Raw genomic sequence first — 16,409 nt, forward strand, 5'->3', positions numbered from 1 at the left:
GGACAGGGAGCCTGGGGTGAGAGTGTGGGGTGGGGGTCCATGGTGAGCAGGGGGGAGTCGGTTTTTTATTCAGAACTGAAGAGAAAGGGCAGAAGTTTGCATGATCACGTGGAACTGTCACTTAGAACAGGGAGAGGGATCTGTGGCTCCTGGGCCTAGCCCGGCCTGCTGCCCATTCAAGTAAACAAGTTTTACCGGAACAAAGTGCGCCCGTTCACCTACGCACTGTGATGGCTGCTTTCAAGTTACAACAGAGCTGAGCAGCTGCAACACGGGGCCACATGGCCCGCAGAGCCCAGGACAGTTACTATCTGGCCTTGACAGAGAACATTTGCCTCTCCCCAATTTAGAACGGCCTCGGCCCTTTGGGCACTGGCCTGTGCCGGGCAGTGGAGACCATCGGTTCACTGGGCACAACCCGCGGTCGAAGGAAGACACACTGTCTCGACCAGACTCTGAGACCCAGATCGCAGCTCCTCCGTGGCTCTCCCGTGATTTAGACTCACGGCGCTGAGGACGGACGGCGCAGACAGAGGCTGCCAGAATGGCTCCTTGTTCCCCAGCACTCCAGAGAGATGTGCGGGGATCTCCCCCGGTTTGGGCCTCTCGAGGAATTTCAGGCAAGAGAGAGAGGGAGAGTGCGCGTGCGGACACTCGGGTGAATATGAGACGCTGCAAGCGCACGAGCTGTAGTTCTGGGCAGGAAGAAGCCTGCAGGGCCCACCCTCTCACTCCCACTGGACACAGCTCTCAGGCAGGGACTGCAGGCACGGGCAGCCCCGTGAGGAACCAGGAAAGCATACAGTAGTAGGTGAATTTGGAAAGAAGACCGGGATTCGAAATACCACCAAGCCAGCACCCCAGCCTGGTCCGATGGTGGGTGACAGGTGGGGACCAAGAGAGCCATGTCTGGCTAGCGCAGCAGGAGAGGGCACTCCTGACAGTCAGATGGTGGGGGAGATCTCCGCAAGTTTTTCTCCTCTGCTTTCTCGTACCCCAGCGTCCCGGCCACCGTGTTGCAGTGGCTACGACACAGGGGGCCCGCAGGTGCCTGCAGGTCTGAGGGGACCAGGGGCCCCTCCCCTGCAGTCCCCAGAGAATGGAGCAAAGCCTCATTCATTTCTCCTCTCCTTGCGTTGTGGTTCTCCTTCCACATGGCCGCCATCGCAGGAAGCCTGTGACAGAGCAGGAAATTAAGTCCCAGCTTTCTGGCCAAAGAAAGAGGCCCAAAAGAGGAGAACCACGGAACTGGAAGTTTCCATGGAAATGGCAGAGAGAGCAGCTCAGGCAAGCAACCAGATGAAACTGTTTATGGACTCGTGGGCTCCCCCCAGGTTGTGCGTGCAAGGGTGTGATCCCAGACAGCTTTCTAAAGACACCAAGAGACGAAGCAGAGCGTGGACCACCGCCCGGGCCCCGCTGAGCGGCGCGCACAGCACAGAGCTGCAGAGCTGCAGAGCCCCACACGGAACCTGCAAAGGCTTTGAAGACAGAAGCGGGAGGGGAACCGCAACACAGAGCAGGAGGCTGGAACTTGCAGCCCGAGCCCCAGTGAGTCAGCGGTCTGCGAAGACAATACCAACATCCACCACAGAATTTAAACAAGACCCGGAACCTCACAACAATATGAACAATGTCCAGTTTACAAAATCATGCAACACAAGGACATTTGGGAAAATCTCAGCTCATGTGGGAAAAGACCAACTCAGAGGCAGCCAGTTTTGTTTTGTTTTTGTTTTTGTTTTTTAAGCAGGCTCCACGCCCGGTGTGGAGCCCAATGTGGGACTCGAACTCATGACCCTGAGATCAAGACCTGAGCTGAGATCAAGACTTGGACGCTCAACCGACGGAGCCCCCAGGCGCCCCCACTGAAGTATCTGTATTAAGACCCAATAATAACCATGGAGCTCAAACAAGTAAATGCACAGGCAAATAGATAGTCTCAGAAACAGAAGACAGTGAGAACCAAATGGAATTCTGGAAACTGAGAAATGACAACCCAAATTAAAAGCTCCCTGGATGGGCCCGACAGAACGGAGACGGGAAAGGAAGGCCTCAGTGCTGCTTCCGTGCAATGATCCGATCCACGACAGAGGGGAGACAAACAGAGAATGGGGCCCAGCGCCCGTGGAGGGAACCACAGAGCTGGTGCTCATGGCCCTGGAGCCTCAGGAGACGGGGGAAAGAACGCAGAGAAAATAATGGCCAAAAACTGCCCAAGTTTGGAGGAAAACGTAAACTTATAAACTGAAGAAACTCAACAAACCCCCAAAAGAATAAATCCGAAGGAGTGCATGCTGGACAAACGGTGACTAACTGTGAGAAGCGAGAACAGTCCCCGAGGACTGCCTGGGTGGGAGTCTGGGTGACCGCCTTCCGTCAGACCCACGCAGGCCAGAAGGAGGTGGGACCCTGCGAGGTGTGAGGATGGCAAGCTGGGGGTGTAGAACTCTGAACCCAGGGACAAATCCCTTCGAGAACGAGGGCAGTAAAGACTTCCTCGGCTGGTTGTTCGGCTCCATCCAAGGCAAAACCCACGTCCACAGACTGAACGTCACCGAGATCCGGTTTGTCTGTTCTCCCCCATTCTGCGGGTTCTGTGCTGGGACCTGAACCCATGCCCTTCACTCTCCCTTTATCGGGTGACAGAGCCCCTCTCTCTGGGAGCCCCCGAGCCGCTGCACACAGGGTTTCTTACCCGCCTGACGTAGTCCTCCTCCTTCAGGCGTTCCTGAATCAGACTGACAAGCAGTGTGCTGGACAGTTTCTAAAGGAAAGACAACACGCAAAATGAGGGTCCTAACTCATATACCAAGCCAAAAAGGACCCGTGATTGGTAGGCCAGGGGGCTCAGCTGAGCATTGCGGAACTGGCTGTGTTGACACGAAGCTTCCCCAGTCCCTGACTGATGTCCAGAGGCCTCTGGAAAGCCCGGGCCCACTTTGCAGCCCCCACCCCTACCCTGAGCCTCATTCTCCACCAACCACCCCTTTGACAGCTCCCCACCACACGTGCACACCAACCTCCACTCTTGCTTATCCTGTGTCTCCACTCAGATGCTCCCCCCACCCCACCTAAGTGCACAGGCTAAGTGCTCCAGGCTCCCTCAGAGCCTTGGCCCAAGAGCCACCACCTGCAGGCAGTCCTCCCTGACCCTCCCCAGGCTAGGCTAGGAGCCGCCATAATCCTTAACAGTGAGTTCTGTTACTACTCAAACCACAAGGCCTTCCAGGGGTCTGCTCACATGTCCAATTCCCCAGGAAGTCTCAAAACTCCTGGAGGAAAGGGACCGAGTCTTACTATCTTTGTACCCCAGACAGTGTGCGGGGGCGGGAGGGCGTGATGCCCATCTCTTCTCAACTCTGCTCAGAGACCTCATGGTGGTAGCTTGAAATCAGCCATGGGAGAGTATTTATACCCTGGAAATGGGTGAATGCTGCAAAGATGAGCTGTTTTCCCCAGAGAGCTGGTTGGCAAATGTTGACCAGCACACCTCTGCCCCAGCCTCAAGTCAGTGCCAAGGAAAGAGGATGCCCTTGCCAGCGGATGAGTTAACGAAATGTCATGTTCCGGAATACATTCAATAAATAGTATTAATGACCTGTTGATTATACCCTTTGTGCTGGGCACTGTGCCCAGCCACATTATTCGATGTTTATAACTCTGGACAACCTGTACTCTCTTCACAGATAGAGAAGCTGAGTCTCAGAGAGGTGAAGCCCCCTCCCAACCAGGGAGGGGCAGAGGCTGAACTTAAACCCAAGCTGGGAGCCAGAGCCCTGCCTCTTCAGCACTGTGCTCTCCCTGGGCCCTGCGAAGGCACGGGTGTGGGGGGCGGGGAGGGTGTGCAGGGAGGAAGTTAAGGATGGCCGACCTTCTGTCTCTCTTCTGAACTTTCTCTGGCCAGAATCAGCATCCCACTCTTCACAACCAAGTTTGATGTTTCTAACCAAACCTTGAATGCCCCGGAGCTGATGCCTGGAAAACCCACTCCCTCGTGTCCCCTTGACCTAAGATCACTAAAAGCTGGTGATTCTTCACAAACACCCCAATGCTTGGCCAAAGCAGACTCCCAAGCCAGCCCCGGACATCACACCCCGAGCTCTGTCAGGGCTGACTGGCCCCAGGAAGGGAGGGGCTCCTGCCAGGTGCAGATGAGGTTTCTAGGGTGTGCACTGGGTTCACACAGAGGCGCCCAGCTCAGGTGGCGAGAATTCTACCTTCTGCTCCTGTTTGCAAGCTGGGGAACCCGAGAGTCAGACCATGTAGGCCTGGCAGGGGGTGGGGGGAGGCAATTTCCTGAAGTATCCTTAGGGCTAATGGTGACATTTTAGTGACACTGGAGCAAAGCCTAGGTCCTTCATTCTAGAGTCAGCAACTGTGAAGCTTTGGAGACCAGATCCCGCCTCGGGAATGCTGTCATGTCTGCCTGGAGTACCGTCAGAGCACCTGGAGAAACAGAGAGCCGGGACGCCAGAGCCTCTCCAACAGGCTGTACGCTGCCCAGGCTGGCTTAGAAAGGGTACACGTGCCAGTGTGTGCCCACGCCTCACATTGTGTCCCGGCAGCGAGGATGTGGGGAGTAGATGGTGCCCAACCACTTCTAACCATGGATGTTTGCCCTGCTTCAGCGAGCGGGCACAGGTTGGCTCCCCCACAGAGCAATTCAGAGAGAGGGAACAGGGTGCTGGCGCAGGCGGTGGGGGAACTGTCCCCAAAGGGGTTCAGCTCTGGTGTGCTCGGATCCTCCTGGACCCTCAAGGTAGGGACGCTGAGGCTGCTGGTCTGGGGACCACACCTGGAGAACCAGTGTCTTGAAAGAAAACTCAAGTACCCAAGAGCCCTCCCCCACACGGGAGAGGTTGCTGGGGAGGGTGCCTTTCTGCCCCACCCCTATCCTCCCAGCGCTCCTGGGGAACTTACCCCAGCTGGCGAGGGAAGGGGGTCAACAGGGAGCCGCCCTTTCCTGTCCCCTCATGTCCCCTGCTGACCCCAGGCAGAGCCAGCTTCCATGCTGAGCCCCGTTTCCCTTTTAGATTAGTCTCCTGTCCCTGACGGCACCCATTCAGAAGGCAGCAAACAGGTACTAGGTAGGATAGGCGGGGGGGTGGGGGTGGGGGGGAGACGGGGGGGGGGGAGGTGCCAGCCAGCCAGAGAACACGGGTTGAAAGGAGACAGGTCCAGGTGGAGCACAGCACTGCTGGGGCCTGCCCGGCAGGGGACAGGCCCATGACTTTGAGCACAGCCCCTCCTGGGTACCCCCCGAAGCTCCCTGCCTTGGCGCTGTCTCAGTGCCAGCTTTGATGTGTCACATCAACGATGGGCTTCCAGGGGGCGCCTCTCAGAGTTCTGCCAAACTGTCTTTGTAGGAATCGGGCTCCCTCCTCCCAGAGCTCTACCGTGCTCTCCCACCCCAGCCCCCAAGGCCCGGTGTTGTGGGGAGAATCAGGGACAAACCAGTAAAGCCCTGTGACCAGCTGGTCACAGAGCAGGCCCCGATCAGACGCAGGGCTCCAGCCTCTCGTCTCCCTGCTTTCTTCTCATCACGGGCAGAGTTGGCTGCATGGGCTCGGCTTGGACCTTTCCTCTCGGTCCAGCTCCCAAAGCCCACCGATCAGCTGACCTCAGAGGTGCCCCCCACAGAGTGATGTGCTGGTTTGCTGGGGTGCCAGGCGGCCACGTGTGGTGGCAGGTGGAACCCCGGCTCTGCCCCTTCGGGCACCTCCCTTCACTTCTCACATGTGGGCTTCCTCGCTGGGATGACGCGAGCCAGAAGAGACCCTGCAGTGGCAAAGGCCAATGGACTTCACAGAGAGAACGGCCCTCAGACCTACACCCTCTCACAGGCCGCAGGCAGCACCTCCACTACCTGGAACCTTCCGCAAGGCCCGTTCACACCGTCGCCTAGAGTGGCAGGGGGGACATGAGAGAGCGGAGGGTTCCAGCACCACGCGCTTTGTCTCAGCGTGGCCTCCGGGACACGGAGCAGCGAGGCTGGAGAGGGCATGGCGGGAGCAGACGGAGGCCACCCACGGGACTGGGGTGACCCCAGAAATCCTCAGCGACACTGGAGAGCCCTCCATCACAGGGTGTAGACGGAGGCAGGGCCAGACGGCGCACATTCTCTTCTTTGAGTGTTAAAGGAAACAGCGGCCCTGGCAGCCGGGCCATGGCTGCACCGGGCTCCACCGGATCTTAACTTTGTCAGCGGGACCGAAAGGAGTAACCGACACCGCAGCTGGGAAGAACCCAGCTCTGGCTCCTTCCCATCTGACCGGCCTTCAGAGCCTGCGTCACTGATCCATTCGACAAATAGGCTGTGGTGGCCTAATACGACAGCTACATGCCCAGGAAACCCTGACTGGGTGACAATTGTGCTGTAAGAGTGACAACCACACTGAGAAAGGGGAGTGCGGTGGGGAGGGGGGCACAGCCATGTTAGAATTCCCTTGGGAGCGTCTGAAACTCCTGCCCCACACATCAGGATTCAGACCAATCGAGTCCAGCAGGGCCCAGGAGAGGCTGGTATGCCACAAAGACGGAACTTCTAGACCAGGAAGTTTCTCGAACGTCTGTTCTCCTGCAGGGTTTCAGTAAGAACGTTCCTTAGCAATTAAAACATCCCAGAGCAACCACGCCCAGCTTCTGTGGCAGAGAAAGAACCTCTTCCTACCACATCCTGCGTCATTAGAAACCCACAGGACTCAGTTTTCCCAAACTCCACTGGGGCCTGGGCGGGTTAGGCTTCCGGAAGCCCTGGCCAGAGTCCAAGGAGACGCTGACTCTCAGGCTCGGACAAGTGCAGGGTCAGCACCTCTGGTGCCTCCTTCACTTCTGTGCCCTGGGGCTCCTTCGGGCCGCCCTCTTGCTCCCCAGCCCATCCCCAGGGCTCCCCTACCCAGTGTTTGTGACAGCAAATGAGGGCAGGCTTAGGGAACAGGCCAGAGTGGGCAGCTGAGGGGAAAGGACGTGACAAAACAGGATAAGCTGAGAGCAAAGGTGGCCTTGGTCGAGGCGGAGAGGAGCCGAGAAGCACCTGCTGAGGGACGTGTGCTCACCCAGAGTGCCCTGGGGCCGGGCAGAGGGCACGAGGGGCTGGAGGACCAGGAGAAAGCTGTCTGCTCAGGGAGAGCCTAACCCTGACCCGATACTAAAGAAAGACTGGTGAGTTTGCTTTCTTTCTTTTCTTTTCTTTTTTTTAAGATTTTACTTATTTATTTGACAGAGGGAGAGAGAGAGTGAACACACAAGCAGGGGGAGCGGCAGTCAGAGGGAGAGGGAGAAGCAGGCTTCCCGCTGAGCAGGGAGCCCAACACGACCCAGGACCCTGGGATCATGACCTGAGCCGAAGGCAGACGCTTAACTGACTGAGCCACCCGGGCGCCCCAGGGCTCCATTTTCACATGTGGTCTGGTCACTGTGCACTGAGTGTCCCAGGAGATAGAGACTGAAACCAGTCCGGATGAAATGCAATGCCGTTTGGGTTTGCTCTCATGACCCGGGGGCTGGGGGGTGTGGGGCAACTTGAGGAATGAGATGGCTGGGAGCCCATGCTGCTTCAAGCCAGCGATGCGCCCTTGAGGGTTCTAAGGCCTTTCTCACTGCCTCTGAGTCACGCCATAATATTTTACAACAAACAGTTAAAAACGAAAAAGCTGGTCCAATCCCTCCCTGCCTGCATGGTTTGGTGGCCCTGTGCCTAATTCTGGACTCTTCCCATGAACCCTGCAGTTAGGCTAAGAAGGCTTTTCCCAGCACGACTGTGGCTAAGGCCCCACGGAGCCCATCCGCTCTCCCAGCCACGAGCCCGTGCCTACGAGTCAGTCACTGGTTGGAGAACGCTTCGGGGGAGAGTGACACTGTCAGCCAAGCCGCCAACAGCACAAGGCTTCCGTGCCCCCTTAGCCTGGGCAGCCCCCTCCTCCCCTGGGGTTCCCGGGGGCCAGGAGGAGGAGTTAATCTTTGGGTCTCCCGAGAGCACACAGCACACAGGAGGGGATGCGGAAGTATTTCCAGACGGGGAACCGTCTGGAAATGCCTAAAATGAGGAGGTCTTGGTTAACACCAGCAACGTGTAAGAATTCTGAGTAGGAGGGCAGAACCGAGATGGACAGAAGAGGAGGGATTTGAAGGTATTTTTGCTACTTACAAAGAGAGTTGTAAAAGGCTCCAGATCCACAGGTGACTTAAAGACAACCCTTAAGGAGAGGCCATGCCTGGCGACGGCCACCTGTGGCCAGGCCACGCGCAGCTGCCCGACGCACACGGTGCTGGCCCTTCAGGACTTTTTACTCCTTCATCAGTCCTGATGGCCTTGTCTTTCATCTTCCCTCCCCCGGGGTTCCGAACCGCGGACCCCGAACCAGACACCCTTGAAAGCACGTCAATGTGGTCTGAAATATGCCGATAATTAGTGTAATGAAACCCAGGAGGAGTTTCTTTAAAATCCTCTCCTCTGTTGAATTTGACAAACCGGATTAAAGCATCTTTATCCTAGAAATAAACTTGCCTCCCCTACCCTGAAAAGCTGTCTGAAAATGAGATAACCGCTTTCTTTCTAAAACCATGTTTCCACCCCCAAATGCCGGTGTCCACCCTCCCTCCCATAAGCACACGGATTCCTGCAATCCAGAGCCAGGGAGCAGGGGGGCCTTGAGGTGACCGTGTTGGGCTGGGGGGACTTGGGGAGGTGATTCGGTCATAAGAGTGGGGCCCTCGTGAATGGGATTACTGCCCTGAAACAAGACACCCCGGGGAGCTGCTTTGCCCTCTGCACCATGTGAGGACACAGTGAGGAGACGGCCCTCTCGGGACACGGCCTCTGCTGGCAGCGTGACCTCGGACCCCCAGACCCCAGAACTGGGACAAATCAATCCCTTGCCGCCAAGCCACCCGGGCTGTGGAGCTTTGTGACGGCTGCTCAAAAGGCCTAAGAGATCCGCTCATAGTCCAGAGGGGACTATGAAGAAACATTTCAAAGTTCCTATTTGTATGGAAGGAAATAACATAACAACGTTCTGTACTTTCCATTCAGAATAAAAGGGTTCAAATATGCGGTCGGTGAGATTTTAGGAACAGAAACCTGAGCGCCCTGGGATGCCACCCACAGCTGTGTGTGAGCGAGACGGAGAGAACGGGGAGGGCTGCCCTGGTGCCGGTGCCACAGAGTGCCCCACAGCGCCAGGGGCTGCAGGAGGAAACCCTGAGGTAGAGCTGCTGGTCCTCCCAGGGCCGAGACAGCCGGACGACTGCCCTTCACCCCCCTGCCCGTCTGTCCAGATGGGGGCGCTCCATCATCTGTGGACGAAGCCCCTGCCCCTGGGCCTTGGAGCCGTGGGGCTGGCTGACCCTGGGAAGAGCGGGTCCAGGCCACTCCGTCAGCACAGAGTAGCCTCCTCACTCTATGAGTGACCCTTTCTGCCATGAAGCCCTCACCTCCATCCCCACCGGGATGTGCCCTGCTTGAGAACCGTCTCCTCCCTCCCATCACACCACGCCTGTATCTCATTTTGCCCTGCATCTCCCTCACTTCATCCACAAGGAAACAGAAGCTAGCAGGGGGGGTGGGAGGAGAGGGGGGAGCTGTTGGAGCTGTCACCCCATCTTCCCTTCCTGCCTGCCACCGCCCCCACCCATGCCCTGGGGGCCAGTCCTACCTTCGTGTTCTGATAATGATTCCTGGCAACAGCAGCCAGCGAGGAAAATTCTCTGGCGATCAGGTTTTCCATCGTGAGAAGATTGGTGCTCAGATGTTTGCAAAGCCACATCGCCTAAAGAAAGGAAAGAAAACAAGGACATTGTCGTGAACGCTGGAATGGGGGGACTCCATTCAAACACCCAGGTCCTTCCACATTCTACTAGAAACGGCCGGAAGCATAATGATTTCCGGCGGGAAGGAGGCCACCAAGGGGGACAAGCCCACAGGGTCCCTCCCAGCCCAAGAATGCCGCTTAAATGCTCTCTGTTCTTCCAGCAGCCAGTGATCCCTAGAAAACCTAAGGACGGGCCATGCCTGTAGCTGCCTTGGCATCCCTGTCCCAGTTCTGTGGGCCTCAGAAGGTTTACAACAGGAAATGCAGGGACAGGACCCAAATATGGGTCACGATCATACTTACTCGTTGTTCCTTAGATGGGGACATGGCCTAGTCTAGCCAAATAGATGTTTCGTCCATTGACGGCTATGTATACTCTCTATGGATAAATGCCTTTCACGGAATAAGAACGCAATAAAATGTTCCCAATGCCAAGACTATGCTGATGACCACTCCAGCGTCAGAAAGAGTTAGAAGGCCCGGAAGTGCCCCAGGGCAAGTATGATCCTTAATTCTCTCTGTTGCCTGTACTGGGAGAGGTCAGTGATGAAAGCCTTTTAGGGCTCTGTCTGGATTTTACTGCGTGTCATCTTCCTGCAAAATTAGAGTCTGTGTGTCCCCAGGTAGCGGTCAGAGGCAGGAACAGCGAATTCACCAAAATGCTTGTAGCTCAAACACCAGCCACGTGCTATGGGCCCTGACCTCACCGGGAGGTGAAATGGGTGGCCTCAGCCAAGTTGGGCCTGGATGAGCAAAGCCGTCTATGTCCGCGGTGCTCCAGGATTTCTACCCAGCAAATTTGCCAGAGGTCAGAATGGGGTGAGCGTAGAAAAACAGTAGAAAAACCACAGATAGACCGACAAGCAGAAGGCTAGAGGGATGGGCAGATGGGCAGACAGAGAGACAGACAGAACGCTAGGATATAAATGATGCCAGAGCTTAGCAGACGCGGGTTGGCTTGGGTAAGTCTCAGCCATTCGAATTCCTCCTCCAAGAAAAGAAAGCGTCAGCTCATCAAGGACCAGTTAGCTTAGTCCACTAGCCAGGCTTTTAAGACAGAGTTCTGGGGCGCCTGGGTGGCTCAGTTGTTAAGCATCTGCCTTCAGCTCAGGTCATAATCTCAGGGTCCTGGGATCAAGTCCTGCATCGGGCTCCCTGCTCAGAGGGAAGCCTGCGTCTCCCTCTCCCACTCCCCCTGCTCGTGTTCCCTCTCTCTCTATCTCTGTGTCAAATAGATAAATAAAATCTTTAAAAAAAATAAATAGAAGACAGAGTTCCATCTCAGGTGATGGCAACTGTCACAAGTATTGACACAGGGATTTAAGATGGAAACCACAGGCAGGAGGAGGAGGACCAGAGTCAGGACTGGGGCTGTCTCCAAGGAAAGACAAGGAAGGGTGGGGTGGGATGAGATATTTGCTGTACCTTTAAAGTCGAGAGAGAATCATCAAAGCACATGTGGCCAAATGAGAAATTCTGTAAAATCTGGGAGTCGGGGGTCTGAGTGTCTATGTTGCAGTTTCCATGCCTTTTGGACTGAACTTTCATAATTAAAACATGAAGAGTGACTCTCAAAAGTCCGTGTCAAAAGTCTCTCGATTCTGGTCCTCTTCTAGAAGAAATGTGTTTGAAGGATATAAAACTAAGGGTGTGCAAGGACTGTGTTGGCGGCCTGAGAACGCCCTGGAGGGCACATCCCAGCGGCTGAGACAGCACTCCTCCCTGGCTGGCGGGGAGTGGGGAGCGATACCATTGTGTCCTGTGCTTTCCAGGGTTTCTGCTAGCACCATGCCACCTCTCGTGATAAGAAAGTAAGTTAAGAAGCAGGAGAGGGGAAGGAGGGAGAAAAGCTCGGTGGTGTTGAAAACCCGCTGAGGGGCAGCCTCATTCCAGCCCTGCAGGTAAATGAGATATTACGGTATTACGACACTTAATATGATTCACTTACTATGGTTGTTTTCCCCGAGGCGGGTGGACCTAATATCACAATCTTCGGCACTGTGGGAGAGAAAGATTTGAATGTCACCGCCCGCAATGACAGAGCAACCTCGGGGGGAGGGACGGATGGGGGGGTGGCTGCCACGGTGCTCGGGAGGCATTCATTTCCTTCTCCCCCGGATTTCATTTTCTGCCAGTGACAGGGTCGTTTGTAACGCAGGGGCTCCGAGATGCTCACACCATCGAGCGAACGCTCTCTGTTTAGAGAGGAAAGTGATCACTGAGATGGTTTATTTTTCTGTCTCCAAGGGGACATGGACACGGTAACTTGTTTGCCAAACTAATAAATATCAAGAACAATTGGGATTTCAAACACCATAAAGTATTTTAAACAGGGACTTTGTCTTGGGGACACGCTCTCAAATAAAGCTGTATTTTATGTAAATTGACCTTCCAAGCTTTTATATGTATATATATATGTATATGTATATATATATTTATGCCTTTTTATTTAGCAAATTGTATTCCCCATCATTTTACAGAGGGAAATAATGGGGAAAAGCCTGGAGTGTATGGGCCAGATTTATAAAACCCCAGATAGGCAAAGTCTTTGTTTTCAAATGTGGGCATTTCTATGCAGATGGCTTGCTTCAGTGGGAGGCTGGAGGCTCGGGAAGGTTGTTGGCCCCCCAGAATTCCTAAAGCGGCTCCCAGACAACTGAGTCGGTGTTGGCCCGCTGGAGAAGACCAGACCAGCATCCTTGCAAAAGCACTGGAAGGCATGTGTTCTTGGGTCCAAACAGGAATCAGAACGTGGTGTCTGGACAGACGAATCCATGTTGATTCCTCCAAGTGCCACCTGACTGAGCCACCCCTCTACCCCCCACGCCCCTAAATGTGGGAGCCAGGAACATGGAACAGACATTGGGAAAGCAGACCTGTCCCCTCACCACTATTGGCCTGACCCCTGAGCCAAGGGGACGATGAACAGGTGTATACTCCTGACTCATTTGAGCCTCTGATGGCCACATGCAGAGCCCATTCCTGCCAGGCCACCAGAAGGGCACCTCATCTATGCAGGGGACGAGGGACATGCATGACCTTTTAGTTCGGAAGTGGACACAGAGAAGGAGCTAGTTGGGGCCATGATTTAATCATCAGCACGTTGATGACCCGCCCAGGCTTTTGTCCAGATTCACAGCACCTTCTCATTTTCAGGGAAAACATGGAGGTTCAGACGACCCACTGGTTCGCTCCTGGAGCACCTCGTCCTTGCTCGGCTGGGAGGGACGCTGCCGAGCGAAGCAGGACAGAGCATGGGTAACTGCGTTAGACGGGAACTGGAGGGAGCAGCCATCCTCTGTGCCTCCGTTCCCTGACAGGGGAACTGCTCTCTCTCCTCGAGAACATGACAGCCTGGACACACGTCACGGCTCTCGCTGCTTCTTTGGTGTTTACGTGTCCCCAACTAATTGCTTTAGAGCACTGTTGTTTCCTATGTTTCTAAACACTTATAAACCTGGTATATAGCCCCGATGATGTGTGAACTTGCTTCTTAGAAGCCCCAGATCCTTCCTGTTGGTGGTGATGTGAATCAGGGATGTGGGGGCAGGAGGGCTCTGGACAAGGCAGCACCAGGGGCATCTCCTCGAGCCGAGGCTCCCGACTAATGTTGCCACACTCCAGCTCGGCAACCCCCTGCACGCACATTCCTCTTCAAGGCAGGCTCGGCTGGGGTGCTCCCCGTCCTCCCCAGACGGCGGACACAGCTTCCAGTATCCTGCAGGCCAGAGCCATGGGAAGGGAGCAGCAGAGGGACTGGTCTGGCTCCCATGCCCTTTGCCCAGCGGCCTCTCTGGGACTCGAGCCACAGGTCTCTGCTCGAGCTCCTCAAAGCTCAGGCAAGACCCAACGGGACTCAGGGCCTGCGGAGCCTGAGGAGAAGGGGAATGAGCTGGGGGACAAGAACATTTGGGGAATGAGTTGACTCCCAAGCCAGGCGTCCATCTCCACAAAGTTGTGGGGCTCCCGGGCTGCTGAGGAAACCCTCCCCTTTGGGGCTCCAATAAGTGGCACCCAAATTGTACACATCTATGAAAATGCTTTAAAAGGGGAACATCCACGGCCTTTCTCCCCACCTAATTTCTCACACACATTTATGTGATTAATTTCAGTTTCTTAAAATCTAACACCTTGGAACTCCGGCTCTGCTCATGAGTAATTATTTATAAACAGTGTCATAAAAGGCTGCTTGACTGCCAGGAGTAATCAACTTCTTCAAACCACTTCAAAGGAAATCAAAAAACCTTTCCATCCACAGATCCTTTTGAGGTTTAACTAGGAGCATGATTTAAAATTCACAAGAAAACCCTTAGGTATTGGAGCTCTAATACACAGCTTTCTTGGACAAACGTTTGATAAAAAACGCAACATACCATTATATACACCATCACCTGCTTTAATATTGCCCAGGGCTACTGTAAATGCTCACTTTGTACTAAATCTGCTTTTCTCGAGGCGAAGGGGCTGCCAGCCCTGTGCTGGGGGCTCCCCTCATTGCCTCCTGTGCCTGCTCACCGGAATGAGCCTGGAGCCTTCTCTCCCTCTACACCAGCCACTAGCCACGGGCACCTCTGCCAACGCCACACCATGCCCAGTAAGCAGAAGAGCTGAGCGCCAGCTTCCAGTAAACACAGGCCCCTGCATGGCTGGAAGGAGGCGAGACCACCTCACTCACCGGCCCAGGGCACTAGAAATGCTCACTGGACATCAGAAGGCCTCCCCTTGTCCACTGTCCTCTTCCAAAACACACGAGAGCAGAATTAAACTGTTCTCGGCTTCCCCCACTCCAAGAAAACTCCGGAAAGCTCTTCTGCCCAGCCTCCGCTCATTCCCCCACGTTTTGTTTCCCTTGTTGGCAGAAGCCTGGGCGCGGGAAGCGGGGGGAACCCACAGGTATTCCTCTCTGCTTTTCTTTTAGTGGTTGGGACTCGAGCAAAAAGGGTAAGGATGTTCCAACATTCAAAAGAGCGGCCAGCCTGAGGCCTGGGAGAGGCAGTGGAGGGTTGTAGGAACAAATTAAGCCCCCAAAACAATGGTTCCTGGGATCCAATACCTCTGCTCCCTGGGAGAGTATCAGGCCCAAAACCCCGCGTCCAGACTCTTGAGGTGGGTAGGAGGCCGGCCCCAGCCAGAGTCAGACGGGGCGCGTCTGCGTTCTTCGCCCCTGCTTGGGAGAAACAGGACGGTAGCGTGGACAAGGAATCAAGGCTCCGTGGCAGGTGGCCTTGGCAAGCAGACTGTGAATGATGGAGGGGTGCCGAGGAGGATGGAAGGGGATGAAGGGAGAGGGCAGGCGGCAGAGGTGGCAGTAAGGCGAGCCCCGAGTCCACAACAGGAAGGTGCTGGTGAGGCGGGCAGTCGAGGCCGATGACCAGATCTGCACGCAGAGGAGCACGATGGAGGTATAATGAGAACCGGCCTCAAATTTCAGCTCCTGAACTTCCAGCGGGGGGGCTGGCTGAGGTTTGGGGCTCGGCATTGGTGAACACGGGGCCCCGGTACACGGACCCAAAAGTGGAATGTTTCAAACCAGCAGGATGAAGTGGCCCCTGCGGCCCCTCCCCGCAGCCAGGCACCGGGACCCGCCAGCGCCCCGCCGACCTCCATCCCCTTACCCAAGCACAGCCGGTGTACGAACCAGGACACTGCAGTCTGCGGCAGGACCGCCAGGAAGGAACGTGGCCACTTTGCACCCCCATGCCAGGTAATAAACAGCCAATCAGAGAATGGAGGCCTCTTAGGGGCATCTCTGTGGGGCACAGTCACCCCATCAGGAACACAAGAAGGCCAGGTGGACAGCTTGAGAAGGGGGCTCTCCCGGCCCTCGGTGCTCCTGGCTCCACGCCCACCTGGGGCAAACGGGCTCACAGCCAACGTCAATCCTTGAGTCTCCCTGACCAGAGGCTCAGGAAGGGGCACGGCTGTGCTCTCCGTGAGCCACTCTGCTTAGGTGGGTGAAATGGCCCTGGTCCCCGAGCAGCCCCTCTGATGCTCAAAAGCCAAGCCCGAGACAGGTCAGGATCGGGGGGCAGGGCACACTGAAACGGCCAGCTGTGCCCGGTGCACCTGCAGGCCTGGGGTCTCCTCCCTCTCACCTTTCTTTGCAGCTGTTTTTTAAACTGCTCAGCGTCCTTTCTCATCTTAGGTGTGCGAACCCCACCACGGGGCATCTCAGGCCTCTGTCCCGCTCAGCTGTGCCAAGTGCTAATTTCACTGGTGTGCTGGTGTCTCCTTCAAAGCGGCCAGAGCGCCAATGAAAGAAACATCAAAGCTCCTAGACACCCGTTCTCCCTGACAGCTCACACGGGACGGGAATGAGCCTCCCTCCACTTGGCAAATCAACCGTGGAATGGAGCACCCCCCCCCCCCGCCTTCTCCCTGGTCCTGAGAGCTGGCTTTGGGTCCAGCTGACCTGCACTTGGTCCGACATCTGGGGGAGCTCTGGCACTCCCTAAGGGCACCAGTCATGAGACCATCAGGAAGACCCAAGTGCTGCCTGTCTAGGTAGCTCAGAAACCAAATTTACACCTGACCAGTGAAGTCATCACAGAGCTTAAATCCAACAGGCGAGATTAGATGGGACCCACGAAAGCATTA

The 16,409-nt window shown here is 55.6% G+C and overlaps 1 protein-coding gene across 1 annotated transcript in view; it reads right to left on the bottom strand.

Moving 5' to 3' along the window:
- The window catches only part of AK8 (adenylate kinase 8), a 114,119-nt gene that overhangs the window by 94,840 nt on the left and 2,870 nt on the right, over positions 1–16,409 (bottom strand). The window contains exons 3-5 of the mRNA XM_047700106.1: positions 11,761–11,810; positions 9,657–9,770; positions 2,699–2,767 (exon numbers count right to left, since the gene is read on the bottom strand). Coding sequence (XP_047556062.1) covers positions 2,699–2,767; positions 9,657–9,770; positions 11,761–11,810 — 233 coding nt within the window. The remainder of the gene's footprint in view (positions 1–2,698; positions 2,768–9,656; positions 9,771–11,760; positions 11,811–16,409) is intronic.

This window comes from Lutra lutra, chromosome 13 (assembly GCF_902655055.1).
Source record: "Lutra lutra chromosome 13, mLutLut1.2, whole genome shotgun sequence".
NCBI lineage: Eukaryota > Metazoa > Chordata > Mammalia > Carnivora > Mustelidae > Lutra > Lutra lutra.